The sequence below is a fragment of the Leiobunum rupestre genome, chromosome 7, assembly GCF_980474605.1.
Source record: "Leiobunum rupestre chromosome 7, qqLeiRupe1.1.hap1, whole genome shotgun sequence".
NCBI lineage: Eukaryota > Metazoa > Arthropoda > Arachnida > Opiliones > Sclerosomatidae > Leiobunum > Leiobunum rupestre.
Window position 1 is genome coordinate 22875029 of NC_143390.1, and position 19206 is coordinate 22894234.

Sequence of the window (19206 nt, forward strand, 5' to 3'; positions counted from 1 at the left end):
GTCATCACATGATATCGCGGTAAATAAATCTCACACATCTATCACGAGAGGGCGTTTGCGACGCGTGTCAAAATCCACCTCTCGATCGGTCAGTATGCTCCTCCCCATTCCGAGTCAATCAAATCGAACTGATTGGTTCCCTAAATAGTACGTTTCCCAAAAGCCATTGAAGCACGCTGAGTGACGTTTTCCTTCCCCCCCCTCCTTCGTGCCACGGAGGGTGGGGGGAAATAGAGCGTTTATCCTAATGTATAAATAAATTAGGATGTAACTTAGTTTTTTATTTTATCCCTTTAGTTTTTAAAATGTAACAAAAATTAGACACACAGTTGGTAGTGACATTATTTCGGCCAGTATTTCTCGCGAGAATATTCGCTTCAGGTGGGTTCCACCCAGTTTAAATAATTGGACAAGCATTTTTATCGGGAGGACATTAAATAACGGCATCTGTCACCCAAATAACGGCGGAACAAAAGCGAAATGGGCGGGAAAAATCTCTCTACCTTTAAAACAAAATGTTCCTTCGGGTGATCAAAAGCGGGACCCTTTTTACTGAAAATGGCCGCAAAAAATGCTGAAAAATATATCGAGGTGATTACGCTCTTGAAACGATTAGTTTTCTAAATTTATTAAAGTCATTTATCTTTTCTATTCTAAAGGAGGAATGCTTTTGAAGCGCCCCTTAGGGGAATTCCCCCGCAAGATCGTTCCCGGTGACGTCAGCGCTCGCTCCCCCGCTTCTTTTTATTATTAATAATTCCGCGGATCCCCACCAGGGTCGCCTCATTTTCTTTGCGCAATTTAATAGCCCCAGTCGATGCTTTCTTGGCAGTGTTCGTGTTTTTGCGTCCTTAAAGGGAATATAAAGTTACGTATTTATAGTGAATCGCCTAATTTCGCGTCTAGGGGTCACTGGCGCTAGTTACGTTAAAAATCAGTCGTATCACGTGTTAGCGGACTATTTTTTGATTCAGAATATTATCCCTTTAAAGGGAGTATGGACTAAATCGAAAAATCGTAAGCTTACACGTGGCACTAGTTATTTTAAGGTAACTAGCGCCAATCACGACTACCGACTGTTAACCTGGTGGCAGAATTCATTGACCCACTATAAATAAGAGACTGGGGGGACTTGGGGTACTCTAAAGTCACTAATTGTTAGTGTAGTAAGTCGGAAAATGACCGAGGCCTTTTTTCCGCAAAATTTTCCGTATTTTTCCGAAAAAAAATAAAAAAGGTTTCATTCCATGATTAGTCTAATATATTGTTTGCAAATTTAAATAAAGCGGCATTTTCGCCTCTTTTTTCGAATCTGAAAGTAAAACTAAACCTCTAGACTGGTTTAAACTGATTAACAATGTAACGCTATTAATGTTTTGTAGTATGTTTACTGATATTAGACATTTTATATCGATAAAAAGTTAAAAATATTAAAAACCCTTAATTTTCCGCAATTCGGAAAAGTTTCCGGAAATTTTTCCGCATTTTATTTTTCCGGAAAATTAACAACACTACTAATTGTGCTATTTTATGTTAAAAGTGAGCTACGAATGTAGACTTCATAAACTCGATAATGTTAAAGAGCGCGTATTTAAAACTATTTATTCTTTAAACTAAAAAACCCATATGTTCTCTACTTAAGGGGGAAGAATACAGTAAAATCCTCTTTTTCGTTCAAGCTGAACGTTTCTCTTTTAACAATTACATAATTTAATTATATTTTTCTTATTAGGCTGACCATTCCTCTAGTGCTTAAAATAATTTTGATAATTCTAATATTAATAGTTAACGAGATATAAGGTCCTAACTAAAGGGTAGTTTGGGCGCTTGCCCAACTTGTTTATCTCCGGGGGTCCGAATTAAAACTTAATAACTTGATTACTTTTAAATTTAAAATTGTCAAAATTATTTTAGTAACTAAACAAGAGGCTGTTCTACACTTAAATATAAAAAAATTAAAAGAGTTCAGCTTAAAGTAGACAATGGCCACTGTAGTCATCCACCTTAATTTCTTCTAAATGTCCTAGTAAAAGATCCGAAATGAAATAGGTTTAGTGGTTTTTTGGTTGCTTTTGCGCCGGCTCTTAAAAGAATCAGTTATACGGTAGTAACGCGCTGGTATAGGGAAGCTCGAAGGAAATGACGTTAGGCCGAAGCTACAAGTTTGAGTCCTCCGCCCAGAAGCCAGCGTATTTCTGTTGGCCTCCATCACCTCTGTTTATGGACTTTTTTGTCGGAAGGGGGCAAAAAAGCCAAAATAATCCGAGCTCGTGTAACACGCGGAAGGGTATCTCTCTTTGAAAAAGAATGTCGAGTCATTTCATTCCTGGAGTTCCGGTTGCCGAAGAAGAACTTTGAGGCTTCTTGCATTATTCAGTGATCGAGGCCCGGACTCTCCTTTGATTGGAACGGAAAAAGAAGCGACGTATTAATAAGGAAGAGGGCGCCACCGACCCCGCTCGCCTTCGTATCTATTACGTCTCTCTAGATACAAACCATAATGAATACGCGATCGGGTTTGACACTGTTTTAGAGCAGTGACGTTTTTACGAAATCCTGGCACGCCATTATTATCTCCGCGGAACGCGGGATTAATTAATTTACGAGATAAATTTAATTAGTACTTCAAATGATCCTGCCCTCTTTTCAGACCATTTGTCTTTGGGCCAAGAGGCTCGTTATTCATTATTTTGAGTGACAAATTTCCCCAGTCGTTTCCCTCACGTATATACTAGTTGTTTGTTTATCAAACGTTTCGGTAAACCGTTTGACGTACATACTTTTTCACACGTTGATTCATTCGATGTTGAAATATTGGGTTAAATTAAATCAACAAGAAGTCATATTTCCGAGAGCCATGACCCCCAAGTTACTGTTTAAATAGTGCTTGTTGAAATGATGGAAACTTTTCACCTGTAAACAGAACGTCGTGTTTTTGCCAAGCCTTAATATGTAAAAAAAAGCTACCTGGTTAAAACGAAACACTTGTTGCATATCGTAAATTTGAAAAGTTTCTAATATTTTAAGACGCACTGTATAAACAGTAACTTAATAATCAGCTAGGCTAATACCCAAGGCACCACCTTAGGCCTAAGTCATCAAGCGACTTGCGGGTCCTGGCTCTCGGAAATATTACTTCTATGCGATTTCCTTGTAGATGTTTTATTTAAGCGCCTATTGGCCTTTTCAATTTACTTTTCGTTCGTTACAATGGCGAACGTCGACGCAAAAAAACTTCGTTAGACCTAATACAATATTTTTGCGTCGGCACTCGCCATCACGGCGTTTTTGATGTCTTAAAGGGCCACATAATCATTTAAATAGTTTAGCTCGATTTTTTCCCTTCCGTACCTCGTGATAGTATATCCGATAAATCAAATTTTGGAATTTTACCAGTACTATTTCCAGAGACTGGCGCGGGTAGCTAGGGAAATTTAAATGTTTCTATGGACCCACATCAGAGGCGTAGCTAAGGCTTTTGTCACTCAGGGCAGCTATTTGTGTTGACCTTCCCACGCTCTTTGTGTTGATAAAAAGTGCCTCCTCCTTGCTACGCCACTGTTCTAAGTAGTTCCTTACCTCGTTTTTCAATTACGACTAGTTAATTTTGTTGGTTATGGCGCAAACACCGATTAATGATTTGTTGTTTGGCACTCAGCTCGAGTGACCAGCAGTAGCAGCGGCGGAAGTCGAAGCGGCGGCAGCAGAAGCGGAGGAAGTTCGCCCGACGCCAGATCGCTGGAAGAAAAGTCCGACCGCAGTCACAGGTTAAAATTCAAAAAGCCAAACGGTGGTAAGTTTCATCCCGATTTCCATCGTCAGTATGATCCTAATTTTGAGTCTATAATTTGTTTGAATTTAGGAAATATCACCGGAACCCGATGTGCCAAACCGTTCGTCAACGGGTCTTCGAGCCCCGACCTTTGGGAGGTCAACCAGCTCAAGAAGGATTTGGAGATGGCCCGAGAAGAGTTGAGCAGGAGCCGAGTCCTCTTGGCCGATTTGAGGGACAGGGAGAGGAAAATGAAAGACAGGCAAGTCCTCCCGAAACGGTAGACGCGTAATTTTCTCAGAGACACTCGCAACTAACCCGGGAAGATGCCTCGTTGGGTTTAGGTTGGCTGAACAAGCCCAGAAAATGTTGGAAAAGGGGGTTCGCTTCGAGAATGTCTCGATGGGCGAAAGGAGACCCACCGCTCTGATCCGGAAGTACGGCAACCTGTACGCCCAGGCCCGAGTGGACACCTTGGACGCCCTCGACGCTCTGGAAGAACTTCGTGACGGTGACGAACTTAAGTCTAAGTTACTCTTTTCGGTCGTTGTTGTAAGTTGCGGCGTTGAATTGGTTAATCGTTATTCTTACTAATGTACTCTGGGTTCCAGTTGGCCTTCCGATCGGTTCAGGCGAACTTGTTGGAGATCAAGGGCGGAATTCGTCGCTCCCTTCAGATTCCGGACAGCACGACTTCGGTGGCCGAGTTGCCTCCATCAGCGCGGGAACTGGAGTCGAGCGTCAATTCCTTCCTCAGAGACACAATCGAACGATTCGATGTCCGAAAATGCGTTGAGGTTTTTACTTTTGTCTTATTCACTTTGTTACGCTAATTTACCCCCATTCGAAAATTTTCCACAAATTAAAACGTGAGGGCTTACTCGCGTTGACAATTATGATTCAATCAAGTGTAGCTTATCTTATTGGAGGTCGGACTAGTGCAATATCATTAATCATTTATTGTAAGTTTGAACGCGTTAATATTGCGTATTGGTCCCACGTCAATCAGTAATATGGTCCTAACTAATATTGCAATCGGAAAATATAAATGTTTCGTATTTCATTTAATTGGAACAGTTTTTGCACATCTGAAATAGAATCAGCTTCTTCCTGGGAACTGCCATAGATGGCACCACAAATCTTTAAGTAGCGTATTAACGTCATTGAGGCCCTCTTATATTAATAAACCTTTTTTAGGAGAGGTTATTATTCAGGCGTGACCTTCAATATAATTAGTTACAAGTGTCAATCAAATCTACTAAATAAACAAAATTCGGTGAAAGGTAAAATGTCGACCGAGACAGAGGAATCAATCCCTTAATAGTCGTCGAAAAAATACAAATTACATATTCGAGGCACGAAATCATAGATTTGAATATATCAAGACGTCGTTTAATAGTCGTTATCAGCCCGTTTTCACTCTGAACGTACCCCTTTCCGTTCTCGCGCCAGAAAGAGACGCTGTTATTAAAATATCATTTTTCCCCGAAACCCGTCCACCAAAAGGAGGTGTGCTCTCAAATCTGGGCGACGCTCTACGACTATCCTTGTCTGAAGGGATGCGACGGCCTGATCCAGTATGTCCGCGACTGCGTCCGTCTGGCTTGGGGTCTGGCCAACCAACACCCGCCTTTCGTCATCGAATACGAGACCAGAGCCTTTCGAAGGGACATGCACGTTCGATTCCACGCGTCCAACCAGGATTCTCCCGAAATCAAGACGTATCTGTGGCCCGCTCTTCTCGAAGGTCAAGAAGGACCCTGCGTCCACAAAGGAGTCGTCGTTACTTGAGACGTCGAGCCATTTTATCTCCGACAGTGTCGCTTTATACCGCGTAATTACGTACACGTAGACGACCGGCGATTTTAATTAGATTTTAAAAGGGGAAACACGCCTTTGAACGGGTTTTACTTTTTAGCAATGGAAAAAAACGTTAATTCCAAAATGTATCGCCTGTTTTTTTCCAAATTTAAGAGTCAAAAACGCGAGCACGTAGTTGCCAATAATAACATTAGCAATGCCAGTTCGTCTTTATTACGTGACTACATAAGTGTATAATATAGTTACATAAGTGTGACACTTCCTATTCTTCGCGTGCAAAAGTTTTACTGAGAGCTATTCGCGGGGCAGACTGCATTACGGGCCTCGTCGCCGTTTTGCGTCCGCTCGCTCCCGCGTCACACGTAGACCTTGACAGCGCCTCACTAGGGGGAGATTTTCTTCTTGTGATGACGTCACTTCGTTACCAGCTCTCAGTAAAATCTTCACCAAAGTAACAAACTTATGGAACAATATTAGAGACTTATGGTGCTTAGTATTTTGGGTTCTCTTCGCAAGCTGGGCTACCCTTCTATTCAAATATCCCAGTTCTATCGTACTAAATTTATTTAGTATTTATTTATTTGTCGTCATCACTGGTAATATTTAAAAGTTAATTTAAAGTTAATTGTCGATATAAATCGATTTTCTGGTGTCCGCAGCTTTATATTTATTTGCCCTCGTCCCGAAATTTTGAAACTGCCAATACGAATCTTAGATGTATTTAAATTTTTGTCCATCGGTACTAGGGGAGTATTTATAGAATCAATTTAAAACGTATTTGTTTGGAAGATTTAGAAAGTTGTGTAAATATTGTTAGAGCGTAAATTTTTTCTTCGCGAAACTATGTCCCGTATATCAATTTATGGGTGATATCATTCTCAACCCAATATCAAAATCCCACCTATTGTCCTATACACTTAATATTTAGGTCTAATTCAAAATACGTATTTAAACAAAAAAGATAGAAAGATGAAATCGGGTATTGGAATGTGGATTGAGACCAATGGAATAAAAATATATTTTTATAATATAAAAAATTATCGATTTTTTTATTTTATTTTAGTAAAAAAACTTGGCAACGTTGTCTAGCAAAAAAAAAATAACGTGGCTGCTTGACACAAACAGTGGTAAATGCGCGCACTCGACGTTATTTAAAATTAAGCTAGTTGCGGAGTGTCTAGCTAGATGGCGCTAAAAACTCGGTCCTCCTGTAGAAACGCGCGAGGTTCAAATGGCTTCGGACGCGTACCTAAAAAACAATCGATATGGCGTCTCTAGGAATTGAACGATGAAACCCGTCCGAGGTTTTGTACTTTTTTTAAAAGAGTGTTTTGCTTTTCTCCGGATCACGAACTAGCACTCTTAACCCTCGTCTTTTTCTCCACCGTTACCGTAGCGGATATTGTGGGTATACTTTCGTTGGCTTGTTCGCTTTGGCACGTAACTGTCACCGCGGATGCCCTGCGGACGGCTTCTTGGTAAGATGGCAATCCATCTTCAACCTAAAAGAACGCGTTTCTTTGTAAATTTCTGGCCATTTTTTGGAGAGGCTTAGGCAAATGTAAGTGTGAATAATAGATAAATTTCAATTCGAACCTCGTCGTACGTCGGTGGTTTGTCCCTGTGAACGGGGAGCTCATCAGATGGCGGCTCTGTCGTCGTTGGCTCCGCGGCTCCCGCTGGTGGAATGTAGTGTTTCACGAAACAGGCGCAACTTTAAAAAGAAAAAGCGCAATTATACGATTTGCCTTAAAATTTATTTCGGATCGCGCCAAGTATTTATCGTTCGTGATTTGAAAGTTAAATTTATTTTCAGGGCTGTTGGATTGACTTAAACCGTAGGAGGTACGCTCACATTTTGTCACATTAAGAAAAAACTGCGTCTTATATTTTTGAATTTTATGATAATGTACAGTGTGTTTGTAGAGTGGTAGACCACCCATTGTGCTAACATCACTCTTCACGTTTCAACTTGGAGTATATTTGAAAGTTACTTTGTACTTTGTTGTATCAAAAGTAAATGAACCGAAATTACCAGACTGCTATACTATGGCGTTTTCCTTATGAAGCTACATTTTGACCTCGAATATGAAATTTTGCGCGCTCCTAGGCCCAAAAAAAACTTTTTGTTTTTATGAAACCATTTTTTATACATAGAAATAGCTATACCCACAATTAGGGTTGTCTGATTTAAATCAACTTGATTTTAATCACGATTTAAATCAATTTTTATATATTATTTTTGAAAAAGAAAAAACCTCGCCAATTGCTATAATTTAGGTTTAAAAATACACTTTCTCGTACTTCCCCCCTAATGTTGCATTGGATTGTACCTGTGGGTGGAGATTCCGCCGAATTTGTTTCGTAAAAGTACCAAAATAGGTTTTTAAAAAATAATAACTTCTATATGATTATTAGCTTAAATTTAATAAATTCATTATACATATTAGTCTTTAAAAATTAAAACATATTTATTTAGGTAAAATTATGATACTAAATTATATAAAACTTTGAAATTTTAATTAAAATCAAATAAATCTATAGAAATCCGATTTAAATAAAAAAAAATCGATTTATTTGATTTTTTTTTAAATCAAAAAATTGCCAACCCACAATTCCCAAGTGCAATTTATCGCGTCAAAAGACGGGGATGGAAATTAGCTTTTATTTGACTCGATTTTCTCATCATTTTCATAAGGAAAACGCCCTCCGACTCTGAACGCTATTTCGATAACTTCTGGTTGTATTCATATTTCAAATATAAAAACGTCTAATGTGAATTAGTTAGATATATATATATATATATATTTGGCGGGGTGACATAAGTCATATAGTGATTTCTAAAACACTTACATCCAGAAAATATGGTTTATAAATAAGTGTATATCGCTATAGGCTGTTATTTCAGCTGTGATGTGCACACATCTTTGATTGGTGGGAGACTAAGACATATTATTTACTCTTGTTTATAAGATATATATTATAGACTTCTGGTTGTATGATATTATATACTCTTATAAGACATTATATAATCCTAGTTATAAGATAATATAGACTTCTGGTTATAAGATAATATAGATTTTATGGTTATAAGATAATATAGACTTCTGGTTATAAGATAATATAGACTTCTGGTTATAAGATAATATAGACTTCTGGTTATAAGATAATATAGGCTTCTGGTTATAAGACAATATAGACTTCTGGTTATAATATAATTTAGATTTTATGGTTATAAGATAATATAGACTTCTGGTTATAAGATAATATAGACTTCTGGTTATAAGATAATATAGACTTCTGGTTATAAGATAATATAGGCTTCTGGTTATAAGGTAATATAGACTTCTGGTCATAAGATAATATTGTCTTCTGTTTATAAGATAATATAGACTTCTGGTTATAAGATAATATAGACTTCTGGTTATAAGATAATATAGACTTCTGGTTATAAGATTTTAGAGACTTCTGCTTATACGATTTTATAGACTTCTGGCTACTAGATATTATAGACTTCTGGTTATAAGATTCTATAGACTTCTAGTTACCAGATATTATAGAATTCTGGCTATAAGATATACAGACTTCTGGTTATACGAGAATATAGACTTTGGGCTATAGTAATAAGCAAGCCGTTGATATTTGTTAGTAAAACTCGGTCATCGTGGAAACCCGACCGGTAAATAATTTAGCAAAATAACTTTCCGTAAAACTTGTACTAGCTCTTTCAGTAGGAAAACATTGACAAAAGTAACGCGCCATAAATATAAATATGTAGTTTTTCAAAAATACGTTTACGAGGGAAAGAGGAAACACGGGGAAAAGTAAGGCTATGAAACGAGGTAGTGGAACTTACCTGGTACAGAAACAGAAGAAGGTGAGGCAGCAACAGGACAGGAGCACGACTCCGAACAAAAACAACTCGACTGAACCAGCCAGAAGAGTCCTATCTCGGAAGACGCTGTGATCCAAATTCTGGCCCGTCACGTTCACGGACTGCATGGTGAAATTCAAAATCTCCGCCAGTATGGATTTTAAATATTAATAGGGAAATTAAATATTTAAACTCGCCGAGAAATTGTTCGGAATCGGAAGCTAGAGCGAGTCGCTTCCGGCGCGCGCCACTTCTGCCATTGTAGTCGCGTCGACGCTGAAAGGCGCTAATACTCGAAAGGGTTCTTTTAAATATTTCTTTCAGAGCGAGCCGAGGATCGCCTTGAAAACGGGCGGAATTTTTCGGGAAAACCTTGCAACTAATGTTTTCTTTGGGGATCAGCCGTTCCCTCTCTTTGAGAACTTTTACTTTAGACGCTGGTCCGTCCGTCCTACGCGCGCTCTCTCTCTCTCGTTGGGTTCTCAAGGACGACCGGAGAGGAGAATAACAGGTGTTTTAATTTCGGATTAACCGAAATTGAGAAACAATTACGGGAAAGAAATTAAGTGTAGAATGCACTCGCTTTTTCCGGGCCATTTTTCAAGAACAAACAAAATGATGTGCCAAGTCATACTATCGGCTTAGATCGCTGCTTGGGGAATCTTAGCGTGGTCGCTTACAACTTCCCTGTTTCTATTTACTACACTTTGGTGGTGTTTACTACACTTTGGTTGTTTTTACTACACTTTGGTTGTGTTTACTACACTTTGGTTGTGTTTACTACACTTTGGTTGTGTTTACTACACTTTGGTTGTGTTTACTACATTTTGGTTGTGTTTACTACACTTTGGTTGTGCTTACTACAGTTTGGTTGTGTTTACTACACTTTGGTTGTGTTTACTACATTTTGGTTGTGTTTACTACACTTTGGTTGTGCTTACTACAGTTTGGTTGTGTTTACTACACTTTGGTTGTGTTTACTACATTTTGGTTGTGTTTACTACACTTTGGTTGTGCTTACTACATTTTGGTTGTGTTTACTACACTTTGGTTGTGTTTACTACGCTTTGGTTGTGTTTACTACACTTTGCTTGTGTTTACTACACTTTGGTTGTGTTTACTACACTTTGGTTGTGTTTACTACATTTTGGTTGTGTTTACTACACTTTGGTTGTGCTTACTACAGTTTGGTTGTGTTTACTACACTTTGGTTGTGTTTACTACATTTTGGTTGTGTTTACTACACTTTGGTTGTGCTTACTACAGTTTGGTTGTGTTTACTACACTTTGGTTGTGTTTACTACATTTTGGTTGTGTTTACTACATTTTGGTGGTGTTTAATACACTTGGTTGATTTGAAACAGAATTTGGTTTGGAAATTTTCATTTTCGTAACTTGGCATCGTATTTGGGAATGGAAGTTGTACTAATGAGCCCTTCATTTGAAGTAGTTTGTCTGGGCAATGAATTACGAAACACATCAACGTAAATAGTCTGATTCAAGTCATTAAAATGTAGACGTCTATAATGAGTTGGCCGTTCTCTCCGTTCGTCTTGACTTCGACGCCCCCGGCTGTTGAGTTGAAATATTAAAAACATCGTATCGATAATAATTATCCAAAGAACGTCCTTTGATAAGTGCCACCCTAAGTGCATGTTCGTATAAGTATCTCAATTTTTACTAGGAATCATTCCGAGAATGACCGTTAATATTTGGTGGACTTTCAACCGAGGGGTCGGACATTCAGAAAAATCCCGTACACTCAGCGAAAAATCCACAGAAAAATCCAAAATCCGCAAAAAATCCGGCAAAGATTTTGTATTTGTTAACAAATCCACAAAATACTTGGAAAAATCCACAAATCCACAAAATCCAGGAGAAAATTCCACAAATCCACAGAAAAATCCAGAAATCCACAGAAAAATCCACAAATCCACAGAAAAATCGAAAATCCACGAAAAATTCCTTAAATAATTTTGGATTTTTTAAAAATCCTGATCCACAAAATCCACGGGAAAATCCAAGAAAAAATCCCCAAAATCCAAGAGAAAAATCCATAAATCCCCAAAATCCAAGAGAAAAAATCCATAAATCCCCAAAATCCAAGAAAAAATCCACAAAATCCAAGACAAAAATCCACAAATCGAGCAAAAAATACCAATTCGAGGATATTTAAAAAATACAGTTGTATTTTCCAAAATCCACAAATCCAGTAGAAAATCCACAAAATCCAAGAGAAAAATCCACAAATCCACAAAATCCAAGAGAAAAATCCACAAAACCAGCAAAAAAATACAAATACCGTTGGATTTTTAAAAAATCCACGAATCCAATACAAAATCCACAAATCCAGTGAAAAATCCCAAAAATCCACTGTATTTGCAAATCCCGTACGTTTTTAATGAATGTCCGACCCCTCGCTTTCAACTAAGTAATTAGTCCCAATACGTGGTGTTTGCCTCGTCGTCATATAGTGACCGCGAACAAGGCCACCGCGTGAATGTTTGTTTTTAAGTGGCGTATTTTTCTCGCTCAAGGCGCTTATATTTTTGGGCTTGACGTAAAATCTGCGTGACTCAGTACGTAGCTACCTCTAATAATTTCGATAAACTGGCACACTTATGAATCTAAAATTTTAAACTTATGGTGCTACGCGCGGAATTTCATCGTTTCAAGGTTTACGAAAACAATACGTTAATTTAGATTTTATCGGATTCTGTAACGTTTTCAAGTTCATTTTCAACGTACGATTATCTCCGGATAGTCCAATAAAGGTTTGACGCGTACGATTTTGACCTTTGATAAGAAACATAAACTAATTTAATATGAACATTGCCTTCAAACAGCGCGTAACCAGCTATTATTAATTGTACTAGGTGACCATTATTTGCCAGCCCCGAGCTGTTCCGGGACTCGTTGACTAGCAACGTTTGCTCTAGAATTTGGCAAGATTTCGGTGGCAAGATACAAGGAGCGAGCGTGTAGTTTCTACCTAATAAATTGAAAACGTATCTTTGACTTGTAGAAAGTTTGCGACCGCGGAACGTTTAATAATAATCAGCTAGGCACCACCCTAGGCCTAAGTCATCGAGCGACTTTTAAAGCCTTTAATTCAGGTGGCCGGGTTACAATGCGTAGGAGGGTGGTGGCGTTTATGTTTGAACATTAATAATTTCAAATGATGTATACGAAATGAAGTTGTTGTAGAATCTATGTTGGGTATCAACTTTTCAAATATATTATTCTAGATTCCAGAACTTTCCAAGCGCCATAAAATCGCGTTTTCCAAGGCTATAGCTATCAGAGGCGGGGGCTCATCTTTTTATTAGCGCTGAATTCTGACAAACGGTGGTTTATTATTTCGGAATAAATTTAAACCTTGCCATCGAGTCTAGCGGCTTTGGCACAGACGGAATATACAAGGACGTTTTATTCGATTTCTCTTTCTTTGTAATCAGAAAGTGCTAAGAAACAAACTAAAGCTACGTTCACATGTGAGCGCTAGAAAGCGGTTTTAATCGGTTTCAAACGATTTAGCCGCGTTCACGCAACTCCTTCGAAAGGTTTTGAATCGATTTGCATCGATTTCAAAGCCAAATGTAAACGCGGCCCTTAAGTCGCTTCGTCAGTGGCGTCCTTTGGGGCAGAAGTTTTTTCTATTATTTCTTCTCAAAAGTGATTTTCAAGTTTTACAGAAGGTAATAAATAGCCTTGCTTGGGGCCCCACGGGTTAAATTGAGAAAGTGATTCTGGGGCCATTTAAAGTCTATTTGTGGGGCCCCTAAAGTAAAATAAAAGTAGGCTACATCTTGCGTAGCTGGTGACAATTGCTGCCCTATTTCGCTTAAAGGGACCTAAACCGATAACACGTGTTTCGACTTGTTTTTAACGTAACTAGCGCCAATCACCCCTCTAGGTAAAAATGTGAAAAATGAAAGTTCATATTCTCTTTAAGAAAATATGCAAATGTTTATGACTAATTCTGATTAAGAATAGAGCAAACTTCCCAGGGCCCGTGAAAAAGGGCCCAGAATCATGCATTTTAGGGGCCCATCGCCTTGTCCTTCACCAGCACTTGAAAATTCCAGGTAGATGGGCCCACGATGACATATTTCACATCGGGACCCGAAATGTCTTTGCAGGGCCTGGTTATGAATGATCTTATATTCATAGCGGAGTCAGTCCGGGAATAATTCGAACTACCTGCAATATAAGGAACCGGATTTGTTTTCGATAGGTATTTTCGGATATTTTTAAATTTTGATAAAATGTTTTGAATGTTATAAATTTAGTTTCTTTTCTTAGGCAAGTTTTCAGTGGCTATAACTTTGGGCTGTTTGAAAGTTTTGCTTTAGTGGTTTTCTTAAAGTTTACAACATAGCAAGCAAAGCACGACGGGGAAAATCATCAAGCCAAGTTAAAATGAAACTAAACTGGTTTAATATAATTAGAGTGACATATGAAACGCAAAACTAGTAGCAAGCGTATTAACTTTAGCACTTGCCCTCGATGAAGGCCTTTTTTTGCAGGTGTAGATTTAATTTATCTCGAATAATATGTCCGCTATCTGGGGACATGGGTGACATCAATAACTCCCTATTCGACTAATTCACGAACATAGAATTGCCGAATACTGATGTGTTTAATGCGAGTGTGAAATTCAGGATTCCTGATAAGCTTCTTGGCTCCAACGTTGTCTCGGTTGATGTCTGCGTCTGATTTTATGCTCTGAATCCAGACGACGTCCTTCGCTGCTTCGGTGGCGGCTTCAGTGGTGGATAGAGCGACAGTTTGCTGCTGCCGACTGGCCCAAGTGACTTGAGTGAAACCAATAAGGCCTAGCTGATTATTATTATTATTATTGACTATCCCGCAAGTTGAACGTCGAGTCTTTTCGCAACCCCCCTAATCTGCGTCGCAATAGGGAATTGTCGTTGTAGTATCATCAACTTTGAACAAGACCCAGTGTTAATGTTCGTCGCAGGTAGCGGAACGTACGTTTAACGGCATTCCAATCAGCTACAGTTGGATTGGCCAGTGCTTTCTATGCTCGATTTACGGCGAACTCGATGTCGGATCGTGTGCCCAGGGCTGCGTAGCGAAGGCTTCCGATGTCTGAAGAGTATACTATCGTTGACTCGAATTTAACTCGACTTTCTTTGCTCGTGTCAGGGGCAATCGCTGGTATCTTTATAGGTTTACATTCGACAATACCAAATCTTTGCGGGACTTTTTCAACGTAAGCGCTCTGGTGCAGGAAGATTGAGCCGTCTTTCGTGAAGTCGATGTTCAAACCGAGGTAAGTAGAGGCTGCCCCAGAAACTATCTCGAACTCTTTGGTAAATTGACGGAGGAAGTCAACAACGGCATTGGGCAGTAGTTCCAGCTAGAAGCCCATCGTCGACGTAGAAGATGAAACAGGTACACATCATCCTCTGAGAAGACATATAGGCAGTGATCACCATCTGCTCGTTAGAAACCGTACTCTAGTAGTACTAGGTCAGTACGTTCAAACCATACAAGCTTTTCCGGAGTTTCCAAACTCTTCCGCTGTCATCGTCATAACATTCTAGTTGCTTCATATACATTTCTTCTGACAATTTCCGTTAAAAAAATGCTGTCCTTACGTTAAATGGCTTTAGACAGAGTCGTTTCTGGTCAACGATGCTTAGAAAAATTCGGAGCAAAACTTTGGTCGAAATTGACTCCTTGTCGTTGAGCATAGCTCTTGGCCACGATTATCGCTTTATGTTTGGCAATTGTTCCATCTTCGTTCGTCTTTATGCGAAATGCCCATCTGTTTCCAATAATTTTGGGCCCTTAAGGAGGTTCGACCAGTTCACAGAAGCAGTAGATGATAAAATACGCGAATAAGTAGATTAGTCCATAAAGTAAAAGGATTAAAAAACTAAACCCTAAACAAATTTGAAGAAATTTAAAAACTTACAAATAGCTCGTACCAATAGGTCTTCGAGCCGTGTTCGTTCATGGACGATCACTCATCATTCATCACCTTCTGCCATTTGACGAGCTTCTGCTGTTCATGGTAATGCGTCACAGACCAAGAAAGCTTTGTTCACAGAAGGACAAACGCGGTGTATGGATGAGTTTTTTTTTAATCTTGAACGATCCCTTAGAACTGGACCGGCAGAGGGTTCTTCCAGAGATGAATGGATGGATCTGAGCTCCACGTCCTTTGAGGACTTGACAGGTCTGCGTTCCACGTAGGTTAAGGACTTGATGGGTCTGGGTTCCACGTCGTTTGAAGACTTGACGGGTCTGGGCTCCACGTCGTTTGAGGACTTGACGGGTCTGGGTTCCACGTCATTTGAGGACTTGATGGGTCTGGGTTCCACGTCGTTTGAAGACTTGACGGGTCTGGGCTCCACGTCGTTTGAGGATTTGACGAGTCTGGGTTCCACATCATTTGAGGATTTGATGGGTCTGGGTTCCCCATCGTTTGAGGACTTGACGAGTCTGGGTTCCACGTCGTTTGAGGACTTGATGGGTCTGGGTTCCCCATCGTTTGAGGACTTGACGAGTCTGGGTTCCACATCGTTTGAGGACTTGATGGGTCTGGGTTCCCCATCGTTTGAGGACTTGACGAGTCTGGGTTCCACATCGTTTGAGGACTTGATGGGTCTGGGTTCCACGTCGTTTGAGGACTTGACGGGTCTGGGCTCCACGTCGTTTGAGGACTTGACGGGTCTGGGCTCCACGTCGTTTGAGGACTTGATGGGTCTGGGTTCCCCATCGTTTGAGGACTTGACGAGTCTGGGTTCCACATCGTTTGAGGACTTGACGGGTCTGGGTTCCACGACATTTGAGGACTTGACGGGTCTGGGCTCCACGTCGTTTGAGGACTTGACGGGTCTGGGCTCCACGTCGTTTGAGGACTTGATGGGTCTGGGTTCCACGTCGTTTGAAGACTTGACGGGTCTGGGCTCCACGTCGTTTGAGAACTTGACGGGTCTGGGTTCCACGTCATTTGAGGACTTGATGGGTCTGGGTTCCACGTCGTTTGAAGACTTGATGAGTCTGGGTTCCACGTCGTTTGAGGACTTGATGGGTCTGGGTTCCACGTCCGGATCTTCAGCGTTGGGTGATTGCTCGCCCTGGCTGGACATCATTGACGGATTCAGATAAACACTTGCCCTGATTCGTAATGTCGTCTAACATTGAAAAATACCTTTCTATGCTGCAACCGGACATCTTTAGTCCGCATTACATCATTGAGACGACGAGAAAGGGTTTAGGATATACGTTGTCGTGTTTACGGCTTCAGCCCAGAGCTTCGGAGGTTGACCAGGACTGTTTCCATGACCGTTCGATTCTCTTTTTCAGCAACTCCATTCTGCTTGCGCGTGTAAGACGTACATTAACTAGCGGCCTTCCATTGATGGAATTCTTCATTTACGTATTCTGTTCCGTTATCAGTCACCAATTTCCATACCGTATGCTTCAGATTTTTGCGCATAGCAAGAAAATCCTTAAAGTGGTCGGTTACTTATGACTTGTTTTTCAGGAAATAAGCTACTCTGATACTCGAGAATTCGTCCTTCGTCGATGGTGTAGGAGATGGACCCCAGATATTTAAATGGATTCTTTCACCAGGTTTTGTTGCTTTCTACAGCCGTGTACCAAAACTATGTCTCTTCATTTTTCTGTGCAACAGCTTCATATCTTGGTCTTTTCAGCGTAGCTGCTACATGACGTTTATCTTGGTGCCCCATGCAGTCATTCATGCCAAGTCTCAAGATCTGCTGTTCGCTCCAGTCTATACAGACTTTCAATTTTTCCAGGCAGACGGAGACTCATCTTGCCCTTGGTATTCAGCAGCGAATCAAATATACAGGCGATGAGGATGCAGCCGTCCAATGATAAGTGTTTCTCCTTTCTCACCGTTGCCAGGATGTCTGCCCACCAGGAACGCATTAGGGCGAGATATGTGGCCATGTCAACATCTAGAGATTTCGTTGCTCGCATTAGCTGTGCGAGAAGTTTTCGAAGCTGGTTTGATGACTTTTTTTCGAAAACCTCCAGGAGCTTGTCCCACATTTCTTTGGGCGTCTCGCAATTGGAAATCATGTTCTGGACCTTGACTGATAGTGCTGACCAAATGACTGTGCAAGCGGTACTGAACGCTACTTGATATTTCCTTAAAGCAACCGGATACGTCTCTTCTGTTTCTGTAATCCTTATTCGTTCCGTCTTGCCTCCCGTGACAATCTCGTCCACGATTCGTATCGTCAAGAAATCGCTTACTTTTCTCTTCCAATTACGCCAATTCTTGGGACCTGACAGTTGGTCAATCTCATGACGTAGGCGACCGTCCATCGTAGAATACCACTGGATAGATGGATCAGGAACCAGGATGCACTTGAGACCAGGAATCTTAGCGGATTATCTTACACGGCGTGGCGTGGTGGAAGCTTGCTGGGCCCATAACCTGTTGCAGTTTACAACATAGCAAGCAAAGCCTGACGGGGAAAATGATAAATCCAAGTTAAAATGAAACAAAACTGCTTTAATTTAATTAGAGTGACATATGAAAAGCAAAACAAGTGGCAAGACTTAATAATAGTGATATTAAGAAAGCAAGACAGTTAGGTAACACAACAGCTACGACTTCAGTAAGATTAGATTTGGTTATCAGCGACATTTTGTTCGTTATCTAATTTACATTTAAAAAGTATTAAAACAAATAACCATAAGTGTATAATATTGTTACATAAGTGTGACACTTCCTATTCTTCACACGCAAAAGTTTTACTGAGAGCTATTCACAAGACAAACTGCATTACGGGTTTCGTCGCCGTTTTGCGTCCGCTTGCTAAAGCGTCACACGTAGCCTTCGACAGCACCTCGCTAGGGGGATATTTTCTTCGTGTGATGACGTCACTCCGTTACTAGCTCTCACTAAAATATTCCCCAAAGTGACAAACTTAAATAACAATATTATGGACTTATGATATAACCGATATCGCAATAGAAAAGTCAACATCGTATTAACATTAACAGGTTTAAACAATCTTTGACTTTTGCGCGGTTACTTAAATTAGAGGGTAACGGAATTTTGGCTTTTTCTACTGTTGGGCGGTATAATAATATAACAATCTGATGTTGGACAAATTGGTGGTTTTTATATGTTAGCGGTTACTGATTTTTTTTTACTTTTCGGTGTTACTGAACCCGAGCTTTTTGGTGGTTTTCCTTTTTGGGTGGTCGAAGACTAACCTACTTTTTGCGCTTTGTGAGGTTTTGACTTTTAGGAAGTTCCTGTATTATAAATTCTTTACCAAGGGATTGCAAAGAGGAAGGTAGTACCTGAAAACCTTTATTAAAAAACTTTAATTTAACCGATTTCCAATACCAATATATGGTAGAACAAAAAATTTATTTGTTTAAACCTATATTAAGGTAGTGTCACGCCGAGTGTCACGCTCAAAATCGTAATAGAGTAATATCGGTGAGACTTATGTTGACGTCAACCATGCTTTTTCCTATAGATAAAAACTTCCCTTAAAATGGCGGTTATAGCCCAAAGCAACAGAGCAATACTACTCTATTGTGAAATAGCTCAATTACACCAACGCAACGTGCTAATTTTATTTTTCAAATTATATTAGAAAGGTCACAGAAAAGGTCACCAAGTAATCTCGTGTATTACTCGGTTTTCTCGTGTATTACCCGGTATTCTCGTGTATTACAAAATATTATCGTGTATACCGTTAGTGTT

The 19206-nt window shown here is 39.9% G+C and overlaps 2 protein-coding genes across 2 annotated transcripts; one reads left to right on the forward strand and one right to left on the reverse strand.

Annotated features, from left to right (window-relative positions):
• Nucleotides 1-4120: 4120 nt before the first annotated feature.
• On the forward strand, nt 4121-6178 carry LOC149935201 (uncharacterized). The gene is made up of 3 exons (XM_090181297.1): nt 4121-4324; nt 4384-4569; nt 5279-6178. Exons 1-3 carry the CDS (start codon nt 4139-4141, stop codon nt 5561-5563), a joined length of 657 nt encoding a protein of 218 aa, XP_090037423.1. The 5' UTR covers nt 4121-4138; the 3' UTR covers nt 5564-6178.
• A 759-nt stretch (nt 6179-6937) lies between these two features.
• LOC149935202 (uncharacterized) lies at nt 6938-9837 on the reverse strand. Its single transcript, XM_090153418.1, has 3 exons — nt 9450-9837; nt 7190-7307; nt 6938-7095 (listed from the first exon to the last, which is right to left on the reverse strand). The coding sequence occupies exons 1-3, from the start codon at nt 9593-9595 to the stop codon at nt 6940-6942; spliced, it is 420 nt and encodes a 139-aa protein (XP_090009544.1). The 5' UTR covers nt 9596-9837; the 3' UTR covers nt 6938-6939.
• Between the last annotated feature and the right edge of the window lie 9369 nt (nt 9838-19206).

What these genes read in the sequence shown, in the direction of transcription:
- LOC149935202 (XM_090153418.1), bottom strand. Translation starts at nt 9,595, where the DNA reads ATGCAGTCCGTGAACGTGACGGGCCAGAATTTGGATCACAGCGTCTTC. An exon ending in TTCTTCTGTTTCTGTACCAG is followed by an intron (nt 7,308 to 9,449) that starts GTAAGTTCCACT and finishes TTCTTTTTAAAG; the next exon opens with TTGCGCCTGTTTCGTGAAAC. An exon ending in AACCACCGACGTACGACGAG is followed by an intron (nt 7,096 to 7,189) that starts GTTCGAATTGAA and finishes GCGTTCTTTTAG; the next exon opens with GTTGAAGATGGATTGCCATC.
- LOC149935201 (XM_090181297.1), top strand. Translation starts at nt 4,139, where the DNA reads ATGTTGGAAAAGGGGGTTCGCTTCGAGAATGTCTCGATGGGCGAAAGG. An exon ending in TACTCTTTTCGGTCGTTGTT is followed by an intron (nt 4,325 to 4,383) that starts GTAAGTTGCGGC and finishes TCTGGGTTCCAG; the next exon opens with TTGGCCTTCCGATCGGTTCA. An exon ending in ATGTCCGAAAATGCGTTGAG is followed by an intron (nt 4,570 to 5,278) that starts GTTTTTACTTTT and finishes GTCCACCAAAAG; the next exon opens with GAGGTGTGCTCTCAAATCTG.